At 34.8% G+C, this 19,302-nt stretch overlaps 1 protein-coding gene across 3 annotated transcripts in view; it reads left to right on the top strand.

Annotated features, from left to right (window-relative positions):
* STK17B (serine/threonine kinase 17b) overlaps positions 1–17,505 on the top strand; it is a 29,953-nt gene extending 12,448 nt beyond the window's left edge. For all 3 annotated transcript variants that reach the window (XM_012141077.5, XM_042244013.2, XM_042244014.2), the window contains 6 exons: positions 3,377–3,589; positions 7,559–7,703; positions 8,834–8,960; positions 10,479–10,527; positions 11,676–11,855; positions 13,884–17,505. In XM_012141077.5, the coding sequence (XP_011996467.1) occupies positions 3,377–3,589; positions 7,559–7,703; positions 8,834–8,960; positions 10,479–10,527; positions 11,676–11,855; positions 13,884–14,166 (997 nt within the window). In that variant the 3' untranslated portion in view covers positions 14,167–17,505. The remainder of the gene's footprint in view (positions 1–3,376; positions 3,590–7,558; positions 7,704–8,833; positions 8,961–10,478; positions 10,528–11,675; positions 11,856–13,883) is intronic.
* Positions 17,506–19,302: the final 1,797 nt, after the last annotated feature.

Here is a 19,302-nt window from a genome sequence, read left to right as displayed (position 1 = left end):
AAATTATCTTTATAAATCAGTTTTTAAATTAGTTTTAAGATGTTTAATGTTTTATAATTTTTCTTTAAACAAATGAGAATAAGATATGTAAAAGTTAGCAGTTAATTTTTGACTGTTCTCAAAAAGCTTTGCATTGTTCCTGTTTTTTAACATGTTGGGTAAGTTTTTTCCACCCCTCCCCCAACTGAATCAAGGTTTCATAGGACTTCTTGTGGTTAGAAGGGTGAGGCAGATGCAGAAATAAACGTCAGCTTCTTTTGTGGCTTACCCTCCCCCCTCCTTTCACATTTTATTGTCTGTTCTAGAATGTAGAAGAGTAACTAACTAGACCTTTTAGCTGCTGGGAAATCTAGTTAGCCTTGCCCTTTTAGGTTATACATTAAGTACTATTGTTAAGGTTTTAAATTTTCCTAAATGTTTCTGTTAAATTTCATGTAGGGACATTATGTGTTAAGTATTATTTTATGTGTGTGCTTAGGCTCTCAGTCGTGTCTGACTCTGTGCAACCCACCGGGCTTCCCTGTCCATGGGAGTCTCCAGGCAAGAATACTGAGGCAGGTTTCCATTTCCTCCTCCAGGGGATCTTCCTGACCCAGGGATCTAACCCACTTTTTATATCTCCTGCATTGGCAGGCAGATATTTTACCACTAGTGCCACCTGGGAAGCCCTAATTATTGTTTTGGATACTTCTAAATGACAATTAGCATTTTAGAATGGAAAACAAATACTTGGTTTTTTCCCCGAAGTCATCTGATAATTACGGTAAAAATATCTGAAGATCCTCTGGAGAAGAGAATGGCTACCCACTCTAGTATTCTTGCCTGGAGAATTCCATGGACAAAGGAGCCTGGTGGGTTACAGTCCTTGGGATCACAAAGTGTCAGACACGACTGAGCGACTGACACACATAAATGAATATGTGTGTAAAATTTTGAGTCTCAAAGAAGGTTTAAAAATGTGAATGCTTTAAGTACAGTATACATAATAGCACAATGTATGGTACTCTACTAGGTCCATAACTCTTGCATTCATTCAACAGATATTTCAGTTTCTATTATGTGTTAGTGAAGTGTAGATTTTATGATTAGTAATTAGGACAGATAGGGTTTCTGCCCTCATAGGGCTTTTATTTAGCCATGAACATTGGCAAATAAGTAATTACCAATATTGTTTGGTCATCTTTGCCCTGCATTAACAAGTACTGTTCTTGTAAACCTCATGAGAATACCTGAAACAGTTAAAGGGTTATTTAATTTTGCTCTTTGTTTCTGAGAGAATTCTGGTTTGTAGATATAATTATTAAATTACAGCAGAACTTAATTGTTACAGCTGGCACTGTAAACTATTTCAGATGGACAGAGTTCTTGGCTAACTAGCCTTTGTTTCCTAAATTTTACAAGGTGAATTTCTTCATGAAACTTAAAATTTCCTTTTTGTTTTAGACAAATTTTCACTTCTGAATCTAAATAAGAATTGGCAGAAGTGAATCTACTTCTTTAAAAAAAAAAATCTATCTTAAAGGAAGGAATTATTTTGTAGTGGTCAGAATAGAAAGCTAGGATTTCACATCCTGCAATTGAAGTCATGGCAGTCCATTTCCATATATGACCTTTCATGAGTCATTTAATCTTAGTCTGACTCAATTTATCCAGTATAAATCTATAAACATGGACACTTTGAATATAAAACAAAGGGACTGATTGAGTTTTTTTGTGAGCTCATTGAAATGCTTTGATTTGTATTCCTTTTGCCTATGGTGAGAAAATACAAATTAAACATTCTCAAATCTTAAATGAAAAGTTCTATCAAAAGTAAGTTTATGCAGGCAAATTTTCTGAGTTGATATTTATTTTGATATATGTGAAAGAATCAAATTATAGCTTCAGCACTTTCTTAAAATTTATTTTTTTGCATTAGTAGCTATACCTTTTCATCTTAATTTCCGATCAGTGCTTTTCATTGGCACCAATTTTGAGGAAATTGAGAATATAAAGAGTAGGGATCTTTGTCATCCTGCTCTTGACAATAGTAAATAAAAATGCATACGCAGTTTATTCTGTCCCTGACTTCTACCCCAAATCAAAAGTATATTAAAAATAGGTTTTTATTTATACCTGATTTATTGCTATTCAGTGAGTCATTTGAGCCTTAGGATAGAAGTTCTTAATTTTAGAACCCATGAACCAGGCTTAGGAACTTTATGGATAGTCTTTGAAATCTAAAAACCCTCTGGAATTACATGTAAAACTTTCTTTTTAAAGGCATGTGTACATTTTCTGGGTAGGCAGTCAATAATTTTTATTAGTTTCTTAAAACAATCTGACTCAAAATAGCTGAGTCTTTGGGAAACAAGATTTGGGAAAATTGTAGGCTTAGAATACACAGGCTTCCCTTGTGGCTCAGCTGGTAAAGAATCTGCCTGCAATGTGGGAGACTTGAGTTCAATCCCTGGGTTGGGAAGATCCCCTGGAAAAGGGAAGGCTACCCACTCCAGTATTCTGGCCTAGAGTTCCATGGCCCGTGTATAGTCCATGGGGTCTCAAGAGTCGGACACTACTGAGCAACTTTCACAATCTTTACTTTAGAATACATAGGTTTGCCAGAGTCTTTCAAAAATTGGCTGAAATGTTGAACACTGTTATTGGATAGAGCTAAAACATGCTTCTTCCTCAAACGATAAACATGACTTTAATAATGTGTTTGTACATAGCTTTTGATAACCATGAATTTTCTTAGTTAATCATGAAGTGTCTTTGGATACTTTCCGTAAAACATGTACACTTTTGATATCTGTTACAAGCTTTGTGGACTACTGAGCAATACTAACAGATACTCTGGTAAAACAACTGACAAGCTGTGATAGAAAGCTTCAAAGGTTGGCAAAAGTGATGTTGAAAGGCAGAATGTTTACACTAATAGAAGTAAATAAGATGAATACCCATTTTTGCATTTAATATTTTTTGTTTGAAGGAAAGCTAAAATTTTTAACAGAGGGGAATAGACCAAGATACATATCTTCTCTGAAGTCTGCCAGACAGAATAATATTTATTCTATAGGATTGTTATCATACTTAAACAAAATAACTCATATCAAGAGTATGGCATGGAGTTGGTGGGCAAATGAGATCTCTCCCTACAATGGTAATGTATCATATTAATGATATGATGGTGAAGAATAAACATAATTATGTCCTATATTACATTTGCCATTTGTATTTTTGTGTGATGATACTATACATTTTATAAAAGTAAATGTAGTGTTTGATTGGATTAAGAGAGCAAAGGTAAATTCCTAATGGCATGGATGTTTGAAGGATTGATAAAGTTATAAAAGTATCTGTGTTATACTAACTTTTGTTCTTACTTTTCCCCCAGAGGAAAATTTGCTGTGGTTAGACAATGTATATCAAAATCTACTGGACAAGAATATGCTGCAAAATTTCTAAAAAAGAGAAGAAGAGGACAGGACTGTCGAGCAGAGATTCTACATGAAATTGCAGTACTTGAATTGGCAAAATCTTGTCCCCACGTGATTAATCTTCATGAAGTCTATGAAAATACAAGTGAAATCATTTTGATATTGGAATAGTAAGTATACTCTTTAAAAAATTGAAGTAAGTTTATAGTACCTATTTGAATTGGTGGGTAAGGTGCTTGAAATGTCAAGAATAAAAATGATAAAAGTATAACAAGAACTTGTAAAGATTCCTGTTAATAAAGTATTAGAGGAACATAGTATATATTCATATATTTTCAGAAAACTTAAAATGTGTAGCCTCACATAGATACCCCAAAATGAATTAAACAGCATTCAGGAAAGAAATGACAATACAATGTTTATGGAGTATAGTGAAATTGAGTATACTTTCATTGCCAGTGGCACAGAAAATAGAAGTTTTCTACAAAACAGTCTGATGGGCAGATAGGATTGAAATAATTTGTATATTCATTTATTTGAAAAGCACATCCAGTGAAGTTACCCAAGGAGAATTTAAAGGTAAACTTGCATGAATGAAAGGTAAACCATGTAGTTTGATTTTAATCTTCTGCATGTTAACTTTATTGCGTTATGGGAGTTTTTTAAATGATATTCTCGACTTCCTTACTAATTTCTAAACTGTGCTTTAGAAAGCTGTAAAAGACAAATGTAGATATAAATAGTATATAGTACATAGATTTATGCGACAGTGTAACTGTGCTAAAGTACTGCTATCGCATCTACTCACAGATGCACAACATATATACAAGCACATAAGCAAAAAAACATAAATACTCCAAATTTCTGAATTTCTTAGTTGAGTTCCTTCAAGGGGCAAACCTTTCAATAGAGAGGAAGGGTAGAAATACATCTGAGTTTACCTTTCAGGACAATAATGATATAAGTGGCTTCTCTGATTACAGAGAGATTTTTTCTTCTCTGTAGTCACTGCTCTGGGTGCCGTGTTTTAACAAAGGGTCTGTTAGTCTGCTGCTCCTCACTGCTTTCCATTTATGCTTCCAGTTTCTGCTAACTTCTGCTTCTTGTGTTATCGCTTCTTCCCCTCCTTTTAACTCCTCTTCATTTTCTGCTTACCATGGCTTCATCTTTGGAAAGCTATGGTAAATTATGGTAAAGAGCGTTCCCTCTTTTGTGGGAAAAATGGCAGTCCTACAAAAGGCACTGGTCAGCTGGTCAAACTAAGAGGTAGAGACAGTGTGATTGGCTGACAGTCACAGTGTGTGTTTGATCTCGTTACTGAAATAAACAAACCCTTAGGATACTTTTCCTGGTATAAAAATAATATCTATTTATTGTGTTAGATTTAGCACCTATAGGAAATAGAAATCATTTGTAAACAGTGGTTATTTTATGACATATTCCTCTATTTTGAAATTATTTTATTTTTCTATGTATGTATACTTTCAGAAACAAAATCATGATTTAGTAAGTGTATGGTATTATAACCCTTTTTTTCCACTTAAGAATATGTTGTGTGCATTTATATATATATATATGAAATATAGTGTTTCTAAAAATGAATTTTAATTTAGCAAAGACTTTTAAAGTTGACTTCATAATCAGAGTTTAACAAGCAGCCCCCAAATTCAGAAAGGCTGGATGTTGGCTAGATTTGGAATTAATATTTGTTGACTCATTATAATAATAGCTAATATTTTTTGAATATTTACTATGTGTCAAACACTGTATTAAATACTGCAGGTAATCTGCTTTGATTCTTATAACATCTGTTGTACTCAGTACTTTATGTGGCTTAACTGGTTTAATTCTTAGAGCAAGCCAGTGAAGTTAGAGCTGTCATTTTTTGTCGTGTATCACTATGTATCAGTAGAAGAAACAGAAGCATGTTTTGTCCCAGCTCAGGGGACTAGTCAGGCAGAGTCTGAATAGAAGTCAGGCTGCTTTGTTTTAGTGGGTACTTCCACAGGCAGCCTGTTCTCTTATGTCTAGGCACTGGGAAGTGCTTTACATATGTTTTCTCAAGTAGTTTTCTTTTATTTTATTTTGAATTTTAGAATTAATGAGGATTCTGCCTATTGAATTAACTTTAGAGAGTGTAATGTCAGTGTTGGTATATAAATAATTATGAAGTGTTCAAGAAGGAATTTTTCACCTAAGCATTTTATGCTGCCGTATACTGCTGTATACTGAAGAATTTAGATCTCTCTGGTATTTCCCATAGTTTTGGGTATTTTCCATATTTTAATAGTGGCTAGGAATCCATATTCCATACAATTTTCTTTTAATTTTTAATTATTTGGCCTGATTTCTTATCAGGTGTGTCTTATAAAGGGCCAGCAAAGAACTTATTCTAAGAGAATCTGAAGTATCTCTTCATTATCTTATCTGCTTACAATTGCATTATTAACCTTATCTGTAGTGTCCTTACAGGAATATATTTTTACCACTTGTTTTGAGAAGATTCATTTCATTAAAGCTGAATAACATAACCAGAAAGGGAAGAAGTGAGGTATCCTAAGTAGCTTGGCTTGTGGAGTCCCTCTTCCCTAAGGAGACCTTGAGCAGGGTTATGACAAATAAACAATTGATGTGTAAATTGAGGGGCCACATGTGTAGTCTGAATATTAGCTATTCATAAAGATCAGTTTCTTTTTTAGATGAATGAATTTCTAACATTGTCTTCTGGTACCTAACTTTGGAGGTCACTACTACAGTGTTTTATAGCAAAGTAAATTTTTCATACTCAGATTGTCTTTACTATGAAATCTTGAAGTCAGATCTTGAAGTTCGTTTCTTATGAACTTTCTGGGAGTTTGGGGGGCTGGAAGTCATTGAGATATGAAGTAAACATTATTGAAGCATTACCACATGTGCCTTAGCAGCTGTCCCACAGATTTCTCTGAAATACTGTAAAGTGTGAAGCAACAAAGCCCTGCAGCTTCTAGTTGGCATGCTCTGTACAGATGCCCTGATAGCCTGGTTACCTCTGCAAGTGTGAAGGGTCAGTCCTGTGATTTTCAATGAGACTCAGATTTGTGACCACTGATTCTTTTTCCTTCTTGTGACTCCAGATATATATGACATACTTCTTCCTCTTGACAGTCACCAAGACTAATGAATTGTACTTTCAGCTGCTCTGAAGAATGACTGTTTATTCCATTATTCATTCATTCAATACACACTTACTGTATACCTTCTATGTGTCAGACACTCTTCTTGTTGCTGTGGATACAGGAGTGAACCAAAGGGGGGAAAATAGTGTTCTGTGAAATAAATGAGTTTCTGATTTATCATATAGAGTAGGCTTTACTTGAGATATTCCCAAACATACCTTATAAGTTTTTATTAATAACCATCTAGATTTTTTTTGGATGATTTCTGACAGTTTTTATTTCATTCATTTAGACTTAGTCCTTAGGAAAAAAGGACTAAATCAGTTCAGTTATATCTCTGTTTTACAAATGAGGAAGCTCAAATAAGTGATTGACCCTAAATTATATTCCTGGCAAATAGCAGATTTTTAATCATTTGATTCCAAATCTAGGAATTTTTCATTATGCATTTGTTGGCATTCTTTAGATATTCAGTTCTTATAAACAAAGAAAAAAATTGGGGTTCTGGCCCCAACTATTCTTTGTAAAGCTGCAATGCAGGATATTGGTTAAGAATGTAGATTCTCATCCATATTATACAGATTCAGATTCTGCCCTCTCACTTAATTTCACCTCTTTGTACTTATTTCTTTATCTGCAAAATGGGAATGATACCCATGATTCACATGATTGCTTTGAGAATCAAAATATCTATCTATAAACAGATGACAGGTATGTTTACATATAATGAATAAATGAGTAAAATAGAGCAGAGCTGAACTCATAGGTAAATACTAGCACCCAGACTTTAAACTATTCTTGTCATTTATTTTATTTCTTAAACATCCCTCCCAGCACCATCCACCACCCCCTATCAAATGTGTATGTATAGAGAGATTAAAGTTTAGGTGGCCATATCTTTTACTTAAAGGTATATAGTATTTAAAAGTTGTCATTTTTAGATCAATGATTTTTCAAGTTTCTATTCTTTGAATTCTATTTCAGTGCTGCAGGTGGAGAAATTTTCAATTTGTGTTTACCTGAGTTGGCTGAAATGGTTTCTGAAAATGACATTATCAGACTCATTAAACAAATACTTGAAGGAGTTCATTACCTACATCAGAATAACATTGTACACCTTGATTTAAAGGTAATGTAATGTAGTTTTAAGTACCACTACATCTCTCTTCCTTCTGTGCTCTTGCTTTGCACAACTCACTGCAAACTGGTATTGAGAGGAAACAATAGGTCATGCTTGTCTAGACTGTGCATGTGCTAGGTGGACTTACTTCTGTATTGACTGATAGAAGACTGCATTTGTGAGTAGCTCAGATATTAATCACTGGGCTTTTAAAAACCATCATTACATATGTTCTAATGCTGCCGTCATGTCACTGCATCCTGTTCTTATTGCCACATCTTGGACTTTTTGTCTTATAAAACCGTCTATCTCTGAAATACTTAATTTTTAGCTACCTCTTGAAGATAACCTGCTGGTCCTTACTCCTTTGCTCCCATTATACTCATTCATCTTTCTCTTGAGGCTTTTAGTCTTTTGGCTTTTCCTTTCTCCACACCCCACCCCAGACCATTCAGGCCCCTTCCCAAACCCTGAGGTAACACTTCAGCCTCTCGTTTTACTATCCTTTCTCCTTATCCTTCCTCTCTAGCCATACAAGAACCTTGAAATCTGAATCAAATTGTCTCTCATTGTTTGAACACTGGACTCTTCCCTTCCTGGATGATCTCCTTTTCATATACCCTCCCATGCCTCTTTCTATCTCAGGTACAATCCTGGGAATAGTCAGACAGAACCATACCACTGTACTGAACCATTAGCTCTTTCTGGGTGTAAACACATTTTTATTTGGTCATGCCTTCTTCCATGCTATTCCCTAGACCACTTTTCTCACTGGCATGCTTCTGTTTAGCCTTCAGGATTCATCTTAAGCATCATCTCTACTGCAAAGCTTTCTTGGACTTTTTTATGGGCAGAATTAAGCAATCTTTACTACTGAGTATTCTGTATATCATAATCAGTTAATCAATCAATGTATCCATCTTTTTTTATTTAAACCAAGAATACTCTTGAAGTGTATTTTTTTCTTTATTTATCATTGACTATATAGCTCCTCCTAAGTAGTAGTTTAGTAAATGTTTAGTGGATGACTCAATAAATGTTTAATCGCTAAACAAATTCTACTTAAGTTACCTCTGATTTGAGTTTAGTATTCTTTTCTTGTTTTATATTATTTATCATTTCTTGTTGTGCTTTATTAGCCACAGAATATATTATTGAGCAGCATATATCCTCTTGGGGACATAAAAATTGTAGATTTTGGAATGTCTCGAAAAATAGGAAATGCATGTGAACTCCGGGAAATCATGGGAACACCAGAATACTTGGGTAAGAATTTCCTTTATTTTATATACCACTTTGAAATTTATTAATAAGTGATACCTATATAGAACTATTTTAGGGCATGTAACTCCAAAATCTATTTGGTTCAAGGATTTTAGTGCATTGAAATTCGGTTTTGACACATTTAAATGAATTGTAGTGAACTGAGACAATCACAGTTTACAGGACATTGGACATATAAGTTAAAAGTTTAATGTTTGTGTGTAAAAGCTTTGTACATAAAGAAAAATAGGTAAAAAGGAAGTTAGGAAGCAGAAGAAAATGAAAAAAGAGGAAAACTGAATCAGTGTTACTGCATTTGAAGCCTTTTTGTTTAATAGATGTCACTTTTACTTCTGTCCTAGTGAGGCTTTTGCTGAGAGTTGTAAAAGGAGGATTTTGAAAAAGAAGGGTGTTAAGTAGAATCTGTTATTAGATAATCTAGGAATATCATGCTAAATCAACAAATTAGATCATGGAGATGAAAGATGTTTTTTAAGTCCTGTAAAGCAGCACATAAATGGTAAAGTATTTTAATTTGTAGTAACAGTCTTTTTACACTTTTTTCGTGTTGCTCATATGGATATCCCTATGCAGGCATTGAAAAGATACAAGTAAACAGAACAGGTGCTACTCAGCAATGGAGCTGACTTTCCCGAAATGAAAAACAACAAATTACTAACTTCTGAATGCTGATAGAGGCTACAGTGTCCTAGAATAATGATTGTAATTGTAGATAATATAGCTCACAGAAGTATGTGAAACGTAGCAGGTGGTGCATGCAGGCTGACAATATATGTGACTCACAGGCTTTATTAACCAAACTGTTATGCTTACAAAAGTTATGAAATCATACTGTGAAACTAAAAAGTTATTCAAGTATAGATACTAGTTTGGACTCTACTAATTTGAAATTTATAGTAATGTTCACAAAGTATAGAGAATTTATGTTGTAACAGTAAATATTTTTGGTGGGGAGTGGGCAAAGGAGGAGACAGTGGAAAATTAATTGCTTAGGAAACTAGGTTTTACATAGTTTAAAAGGGATATTTAATCTATTTGAAAATCTAAAACACTTCCAGGAAGCTGGTTTGTTCATAGTGTCATTTTTGAATGCATATGAGTCCATTACCCTGAGAAGAAAAACTGAAATCATTCTAATAAAGTAACTCAAACTAATTCCTAACAGAGTAATAAAACTAAAATTGTAAAAAGAATTTAGCTTCTAACATTTTACTTCTTCATAGTTGCTTTTTCTGAGGTTAATCTTAATTGTTTTTTTAAAAAAATACTGCATAACTACTGGTTACTCCCAGAATATAATTGGTGCTTTTGAACCATCTGGTTATATAATTTTCTCAACATTAGGTATATCTAAATGTCCAATCACAGGATAATAAATACTGTGCTAAGTTTCTACTGATATATTGGTAATTCTTTAAAATTAAATCCAGTTTACTGCAAAGCAATTTTCAAGTTTTTAGATTTGTCAGTATTGAGTTTGAATTTTATTTTCTCTTTCAGCTCCAGAAATCCTGAACTACGATCCCATTACCACAGCAACAGATATGTGGTAAGATTTTGTTAGTTACTTGTATTCCTTTTTTAAGAGCTGGTTAGTACATATGCCGTGGTTCTTTGGTTCAAAATGTAAATAGTAAGGCTATCTTTAAAAGATTTTATTTGGCTATCATTATTATGCCACAGGAAAACATTTACCTGTTCATTCTTTTTAATAACACTTTGGCTCTGAGCCAAAGTACAGGAATAAACAGGAAAACCCCTTTCCTGGAGGAAGACTCCTTCTGATAAAAGAACAAAATAGTCACAGTACTATGCTATATGTTCTATAATAAAGATAGAATACTATTTAATAACCATGAAGGAAGCAGCAGACAAGCACCAGATGGGAGACATATGATCTAGGTCTAGAACTAGAAAGGTATTTACTCAGTAGAAAAATGAGATTAGATCCATTTAAAAGTTCAGTTTTATAAGAGTATGTTTCTTGGGTACTGTGAGTTTATATGGTTGACACAGACAGAATATTATAGGGTAGAGATGGCATTGATACCAGAACTTTACTTGAAACCACAGTGGCAGACTGACTCCATCAGACCAAGAGAAAGAGTTTAGTTTGCCATGTAGGGGGATGAAATGGATTTGCTAAGAAAAAAGGGTCCTATGGCTAGGTAAGTGGGTGAAATAGGTGCTATATATGTATTATCTTTTTCTGGTTCCTGAACACAGGAGTTGTCATTAACATATTTATGGTTCTAAAAGTTTTGCAGTTAAAAAGAAATCTGTCTGCCCAGTACTGTGCTTTACCAAATGGAATCCTATTTATGTCTCACGGATCATTACTGTGTCATTGAACACCATTTGGGAAATGCCACTCAGGACAGCTTTGTGTACTTGATAAACAGGTATCTGTGTGAAGGGCAGACTGTAGATATAATGATACATATTTAATACATTATTTTATATAACATACATGTATATTCCCTCAGTCTTTTTCTGTGAGGAAAACTTTGAGACAGCATAATTATTTCAGCTTTAATAGTATACTGTGGGAACTTTAAAAAGCAGTTTAAAATCTGTAGTTTAACTGCACAAGATTTAAGGACAGGAATATGTCAAGAATCAATTTTACTTTATATACATATTTTAAGATTAACACACATTTTAAGTTCCCATCTTCTCAGTTATTTGTTTTTTCAGGAATGTTGGTGTAATAGCATATATGTTGTTAACTCACACATCCCCATTTGTGGGAGAAGATAATCAGGAAACATACCTCAATATTTCTCAAGTTAATGTAGATTATTCGGAAGAAACTTTTTCATCAGTTTCACAGCTGGCCACAGACTTCATCCAGAGCCTTTTAGTGAAAAATCCAGAGTAAGTAATATTAATTTACTTAAATACTATTACAAAATAAATTATATACGACTATTAAGAAAGATACATTATAAAACAGTATAAAATTATTAGATGTATGCTCTCACAAGTTTCAGGTAAAATGGGAAGAGAGGTGGTATGAGAGATCATTAAATGACAGATCCATGACTTCAAACATAGGAAATATAAAATATATAACAGGAAATCTTGAAATGGAGAGAGATTTGGGTTGTCTCTCTGTCAACCTGCTACTGTCCTCTGAAATTCCTTAAAATGATTGTAGTAGAACTGATGGCTCAGCAGTAAAGAATCCACTGCAGTGTATGAGGTACAGGAGACCTGGGTTCAGTCCCAGGGTCAGGAAGATCCCATGGAGGAAGAAATGGCAACCCACTCCAGTATTCTGGAAAATCCCATGGACAGAGGAGCCTGGTGGGCTATAGTCTATGGGGTCACAAAGAGTCAGGCACAACTGAGCAACTGAACACACACACACCAGAGATTTATAATATACATGGCTGGTTATGATGAGACTTTGTTATGAATTATTTATAGTGAAATAACCATAGTTGTATAACAAGTTCAAATACTGATTGTCAAATTTTTAAGGGCCAGATACTCTTTGCCTACTAAAGAAAGTACTTGAAAGTATGTCTTAAAACTCTTACCTCACTCATTGGCGACTTCAAAGCAGGAAAAGAAAAAGCTGACCTCCTTTTCTTTACCTGGATAAGTCCTGAATGTGTGTACTCAGTTGCTCAGTCGTGTCTGACTCTTTGCAACCCCGTGGACTGTAGCCCACCAGGCTCCTCTGTCTATGGAATTTTCCAGGCAGGAATACTGGAGTGAATTGCCATTTCTTCCTCCAGGGGATCTTCCCAACCCAGGGATGGAACCCACGTCTCCTGCGTTGCTGGTGAATTCTTTACTGCTGAGCCACCTGGGAAGCCTCCGGATCAGCCCTATTTACCTTAAAATGCCTTGGCAGCATGTAACTCAGAAGCTGTGATACACTGTCTTGGGCTGGGATCCTGGTTTTGTTACTTGTCAAGTCTTCTCGCTCTGACAGTTACTTAATCTCCTGGAGGATTCACTTTCCTTATTTGCTTAAGAAGAAAACCTACACTTAATGCAAGTCTTAACAAACCCTGACTAGCTCTATTTTGGGCTTCCCAGGTAGTGCTCTTGGTAAAGAACCTGCCTGCCAGTGCAGGAGATATAAGAGTCGTGGTTCGATCCCTGGGTCAGGAAGATCCCCTGGAGGAGGACATAGCAACCCACTCCAGTATTCTTGCCTGGAAAATCCTGTGGACAGAGGAGCCTGGCAGGCTACCATTCATAGATGGTTATTTAATAGAAATAGTGATTATTCTATGTGTTTATGGTTTTAAACTGTTTAGTTTTCTTAAATATTTTTCACTTAGATTCTAAAATTTCTGTAATGAGCACCTTAATTTTTTTATAATCATAAAAATGGAACATACAAACAAAGTCTAAGGAAACCTACGTTCTAATGGTAATGGTGGTTATGTTAAGGTTGAGGTTTTCTTTCTTTCTGAAATATTGTGACATTTGAACATGGTGCTTTCACAAGAGAAAACAAAATTTAAAAAGTAAAAATATTAGATAAACATCTTTGAAGAGTAGTCTCTGTTTTCAAGATTTAACTGTTACTACTTTTTAAGAATAAAGTAATTAGTAAGAGATTATAATTTACTTACACGTATTTTCCTTCAAAGGGTTTATAAACCCAAGAGTCTTTATAATTTTACTGATTTTTATTTGCAAGGCTAAAATATGTTCCCAAGTGTTTTGACTAGATAGTCCTGTCTGTAAGCTTCACGATAAATTGAATTTTCAGTACATGTCAGACTTGGGTGTTCCACTTTTCTTATTACTATTCCATCCTGTACTATGGGTGTGTATTATTTTCAGAGTAAATTTTAAAAAGCCTGTAATGTACTGAACTACAGACATTTCCAACCCGATTTTTAGATCTCAATCTTTTCTCGGTGCTTTCGTTCAAAGGAAAAGACCGACAGCCGAAATCTGCCTTTCTCATTCTTGGCTACAGCAGTGGGACTTTGGAAACTTGTTTCACCCTGAAGAAACCTCCAGTTCCTCTCAAAGTCAGGATCATCCAGTAAGGTCCTCTGAGGACAGGACTCACAGGCCCTCTTGTAATGGCACCTGCAGTGACCGGGAAGACAAAGAGAATATCCCGGAGGACAGCAGCACGGTGTCCAAGAGATTCCGCTTTGACGACTCGCTGCCCAGCCCCCACGAGCTTGTGTCTGATTTGCTCTGTTAGCACTTTCCTCCTCACCCCATTTGAACTGAGTCTGGAATCTGAAATCCACTCCAGTGTGAGATTGTGGTTTGTAGCTTCATATATGGCATGTTTATATTGTAAATGCACTTTTGCATTGAAGAATTTAGGGAAATGTTTGAATGCTAAATTAGTAATGACTAGCACAGTTTCATTCCCTATACTGAGATATCAACTCTTCAAAAAATATTTAAATATATAACAAAAATAAAATTGTACTTGTGAGTTTACATGTTAATGAAAGAGTTTGGGTTCAAATGAATTTATCAGAATATCTTCCATATCAGGAAAAAAGTGATTTGGGTTATATTATGGTTGATGTAAACTAAGCAAAATGAAGACATTTGAATTTAATAGATTCTCCAAGGTAAGCCCTATACCATGCCTCTATTGACAGAATTTTGTTTAGGATAACAGTTTCAAGTTTAAATAAAAATATAGCTATTCTATAGATGCTTGAGATATTTAACACTTGAAAATGCTTCTCAATCATGGATATTTTGAAACTGCATTACGTATGATCTGTTATATGAGACAGGTCCTTTAACCAGAGCAGAGGAGGGGTTAGAAACTGGATTAGGGATATTCTATAGAAGGCAATGGCACCCCACTCTGGTACTCTTGCCTGGACAATCCCGTGGACAGAGGAGCCTGGAAGGCTCCAGTCCATGGGGTCGCTGAGGATCGGACACGACTGAGCAACTTCACTTTCACTTTCATGCATTGGAGAAGGAAATGGCAACCCACTCCAGTGTTCTTGCCTGGAGATTCCCAGGGATGGGGGAACCTAGTGGGCTGGTGTCTCTGGGGTCGCACAAAGTCGGACACGACTGAAGCAACTTAGCAGCAGCAGTATGCAAGTTAAAACAGAGAAAAGAAGAGCATGGCATCATTTTTAACTCATATGTCTTTTGCCCACTCTCACCATACTTCAGATTTAACAAGCTCCGAAAGATGGAGAATAGAAGCTATACAAGTGTAGAGCGTTTTCATCTCCAGATTCTCTAGAGTAGAAGATACTTAGATGAAACTGAATGTGCTCTATTTTCAGTCAGTGAAACATACTGAATGTAGAAGAAAGTACTGACAGACTTACACAACTTGCAGAATTTTTAAGTATCTTCTGAGTCTTGGAGTACAAGCCAATCATTCAGAGTTGTAAAAGTATGCATAAAACATATCATAGCACAGTAGGACTGCTAGCACGATGCCAGTCAGCTGCAGCAAGGTGAGTGTGATCATAGAGCAGGATGACATCAAGCTCTTCTAGAGTTGTGAAGAACTCTTCCTAGTGTGTGACAAAGCTCAGCAGAGTGGCCTTTAATGGTGGGGCCACTGCAAGTAATAGTCCAAGGACAGCAGAATTATGGGAGGCCGGTGACTATGTCCAGTCCTAAGGGGGTGGGGATTGACTCCCGTTGGGTAATCTTTGATGACTTTCCACCTGGAGACTATTTAAACTCATGTTATCAAGTTAAGGTAACTATAACTTTGCAACCATGATACTGTGTCAAAAGAAATTCGGTTTTGTCAAAAGAAATCCTTGAATTTTTTTCCCTTTGAATTATATGTTATTCTAGAAAAACTTCTTGAAATTTTGTGAGATTCCAAATAACTTAAAAACTTTTAAATAACCATCAGATTGCTTTATTTAGATAAATGGAGAATTCCTATTACATCAACATTTCTTGAAGGAAAAGTTATTTCTGCTTGTGTGTGTGTATATGTGTAAATGTGTTTGTATAGATGTATGTATATATGTATAGATAGGTGAAATAAGTCCTTAAACAACTTTCTGTTAGAGATTCTTCCCTCCAGTATATTGCACTCAGCTCAGGTGTTGAAGAAGCTCTCATCTTAAGACATGTAAATATACATTTAACTTCCTTAAGAAGTAGTTATCGGTTCAGTAATCTAGTCACTGCAGACTTCTGTATATCTAAGACTGTTGAGATTTTCCTGAATCATTGGCTGTCCATTTATTTGCCTTCAGTATTAAGCTAATGCAGGTAAAGTTTAGTAAGTCATTGGAGAAAGAGCAAATTATTACTTTTACAAAAGACCATATTATATTTTTTAATTTCCAGAGGAATTATGCCATACCAAAAGTCAAGCAATGTTTGAATTTTGAATTATATGCACGTTTACTTTTATTCTGAAGAATCTTAAAATAGTTTATCTGCTTCCCCTTAGTTAATAGAATACACAGGGTTATAAATTTCCATACATTTTTCCCTACCAATTTTCATTGTAAAGCAACTAGTTGTTACCCAAACAGTATAAAAGTTCAATTTTTTCATAAAGATGAACTTAAAATTTTCTCTGATTGATATAGGAGAATAAACCAATTTTTAGAGGAACTTATTCACAAATAACTATTACTTACTAAATTTTTTTCTTGATAATTATAAAATGATTCATACTTTCTTCCCGCAAGATTGAAAGCAAGTGTTAATCAAAACGGTTGATATATGTCATTGAACTGGGAATATGGAGGTCCCCTCAGAGGTGAATAGATGTCAGTAATCATCTGAAGATTAATGTTATATTGTGATGAGTTTATAAAGTATAGTTTGCTTTTTGGTTAGGATCTTTGGATCAATGGGATTAAAAATAGAAGAGGTGTAGCTGACAATCATGTGTCAGTTTAACTTTTTTCCCCCACACTAAAATTAACCTAACTCTGAGCAGTAAAATTATCACGGCACTTTAAAGAAAGTAAGCAGGACCTGTTCTCCAGGTTGTAATGAGATAAGGCTCCTGTGCCAGAATATAAATCAGCACACTGCTTCCTTTATCAAGAAAGTCTTGTTATAAAAGAAATAGCCGATTAGTGACATAATAGATTTCCATTCTGGCACAAGTTCTTTCTTTCATTTTGAATGAGTCACAAATCATTCATAGACCAAAATTTGAATAGCCTTTCTGTAAGTAAGTAACATTTATAACTGTTGATATTTTATAACTGTTTACATTTCCTTTGTTTATATTTGAATTTTCAGTTTGACATCTGACTTGGAAACTTGTCCTTATTCATTGTTGTGTAAGCAATTGTACTTTAATTTTGAATTGTATTAAAATAAGTTATCTGACTTCCAATTTGGGGAATTATTATTAGTTTATAATTTTATGAAAGTTTAAAAAACTTTAAGCTCAAGTATAAATTTCACACAAATTACAACTGCCGTCCATCTCAACTTTTATTCAGTAATCATGTTGCTTAAGGCATATTGCCTACAATTGTTTTGAATACTCTAGTAAAAAAAATTACATCAACTTAATGATCCTTTTGGTTACAAATTAAAAAGCATTTTTTTAACATTTGTGGTTGTCTTTTGCTTTAAAGTACTTCTAAATTCGTTATTCCTAAATGCTAACCTCCTTGTCTGGAGTCTCTAGTCTTTGACCCACATCGTCTTTGAACTCCTTTTCTAATACAGCTGTGTTTATTAGACCCAGTCTGTTGGATAAAGCACATAAATTTGAAAACAAGAAGGGCTATTCACTTCTAAGTAATAATACTTTTGAAAAATGTCAATGTATGGCAGTGCACTGTGTTGCATAGAGATGAGTAAAATCACCATGTAAGAAATATGAGAAAAATGATGTGCAGACTTGACAATTCCTAGGAAGGAGGTATTGAGAAAAATTTGGAACTTTTTTTCAGTTGTGTGAGCACCTTCAGGTTCCATATCTTCTTTTTCTGACACACAGCCACTCCCTAGTTTTTCTCTTTAGCCCCTTTTCCTCCTAGTCACTGAAGTTACATGTGTTATCTTTGTTTGGATATAAGTATCCTCAAATGTAAGCTGATGTAAGTAACTAGGTAAAAAAAAAAAAACTAAGTAAATTGATGATCATATTCTCCCTTTCTGTATTACCTTCTCACCTGAACTTCCTGGATTCATGTTATCTCCCTTAGTTAGAGGTGAGGTGAGGTGAAGTCGCTCAGTCATGTCCGACTCTTTGCGACCCCATAGACTGTAGCCTACCAGGCTCCTCCATCCATGGGATTTTCCAGGCAAGAGTACTGGAGTGGGTTGCCATTTCCTTCTCCAGAGGATCTTCCCAACCCAGGGATCGAACCCGGGTCTCCCACATTGTAGGCAGACGCTTTACCGTCTAAGCCACTCTCTAGGTGTCATTCTAAAAATTTTGTTCTCTTACTGCACCTCTTTTTATTAATTATTAATTTCTATCAATGATATTTCTTTATATATTTTGTAGTCATTTCCTTTCAGCTCATACTGATAAAAATTATTACATTTATATCTAGACTGTCTAGATCATGCAGAAAAATGTCAACAAAATTTTTCTATAAAGGGTCAGTTATTAAATCTTTTAAGCTTTGCAAGCCATACAATGCCTTGTCACAACTACTGAATTCTGTTCTAGGAGTATGCACTGTTCAAGAATATCTCTAATATGCAAGGGTGGGTGCAAATGTGGTCAGCATCAAATGAATAATATCACATTTAGATTCCATGCCAACTCCATGCTGTGGTCGACTTTCAGAATAAGCAAAAAAGGGATTGTTTTATAATTAGTCGAAAGGATTCCACCCTCTGTGGTTCACCACTGGAATTTAAATTTAGTGATTGTAATACCCCTTTGAAAGGCCAAAAGAAAGATATGTGCTAATTATACCAATATTTCTAGCCAGATGGTAAAATGCAAGTGGGTCACCAATTACAGATACAGTTGTAAGTTGTAGAGGCACTCTAGTTATACTGAGTACACAAACGAGTGCAAATTGTATGTGGAAAAAAGTGAAAGACAGTATTATTGAACAAACAAAGATTCTCCATGTCACAGATATATCTTCCTCTATTAATCAATCACTATGAGTAAATTTATGAGGCTTCCCGGTTTTAACTGAATTCACTGCCTATACAGTCACAGGAAATCAAATTTTAGAAATGAAAACATTGTAATTTACTTGTTTCTTCTTTTGAAAGAAGTTGTTAGCCCAATTTATTAAGAACGTGATTGGTTTTTTAATTGGGATTTGCACAAAAAGGCTTCTGAAATAAATGAATATTTAAGTAATCACAGACTAAAGACCGTTGAAAACAAGCTATAAAGGGAGAAAAAGAGCTGTGCCATTTATTTAGGGGC

This window comes from Ovis aries, chromosome 2 (assembly GCF_016772045.2).
Source record: "Ovis aries strain OAR_USU_Benz2616 breed Rambouillet chromosome 2, ARS-UI_Ramb_v3.0, whole genome shotgun sequence".
NCBI lineage: Eukaryota > Metazoa > Chordata > Mammalia > Artiodactyla > Bovidae > Ovis > Ovis aries.
Note: the sequence above shows the minus strand (reverse complement) of the source record. Positions and strands in the feature narration are given on the sequence as shown.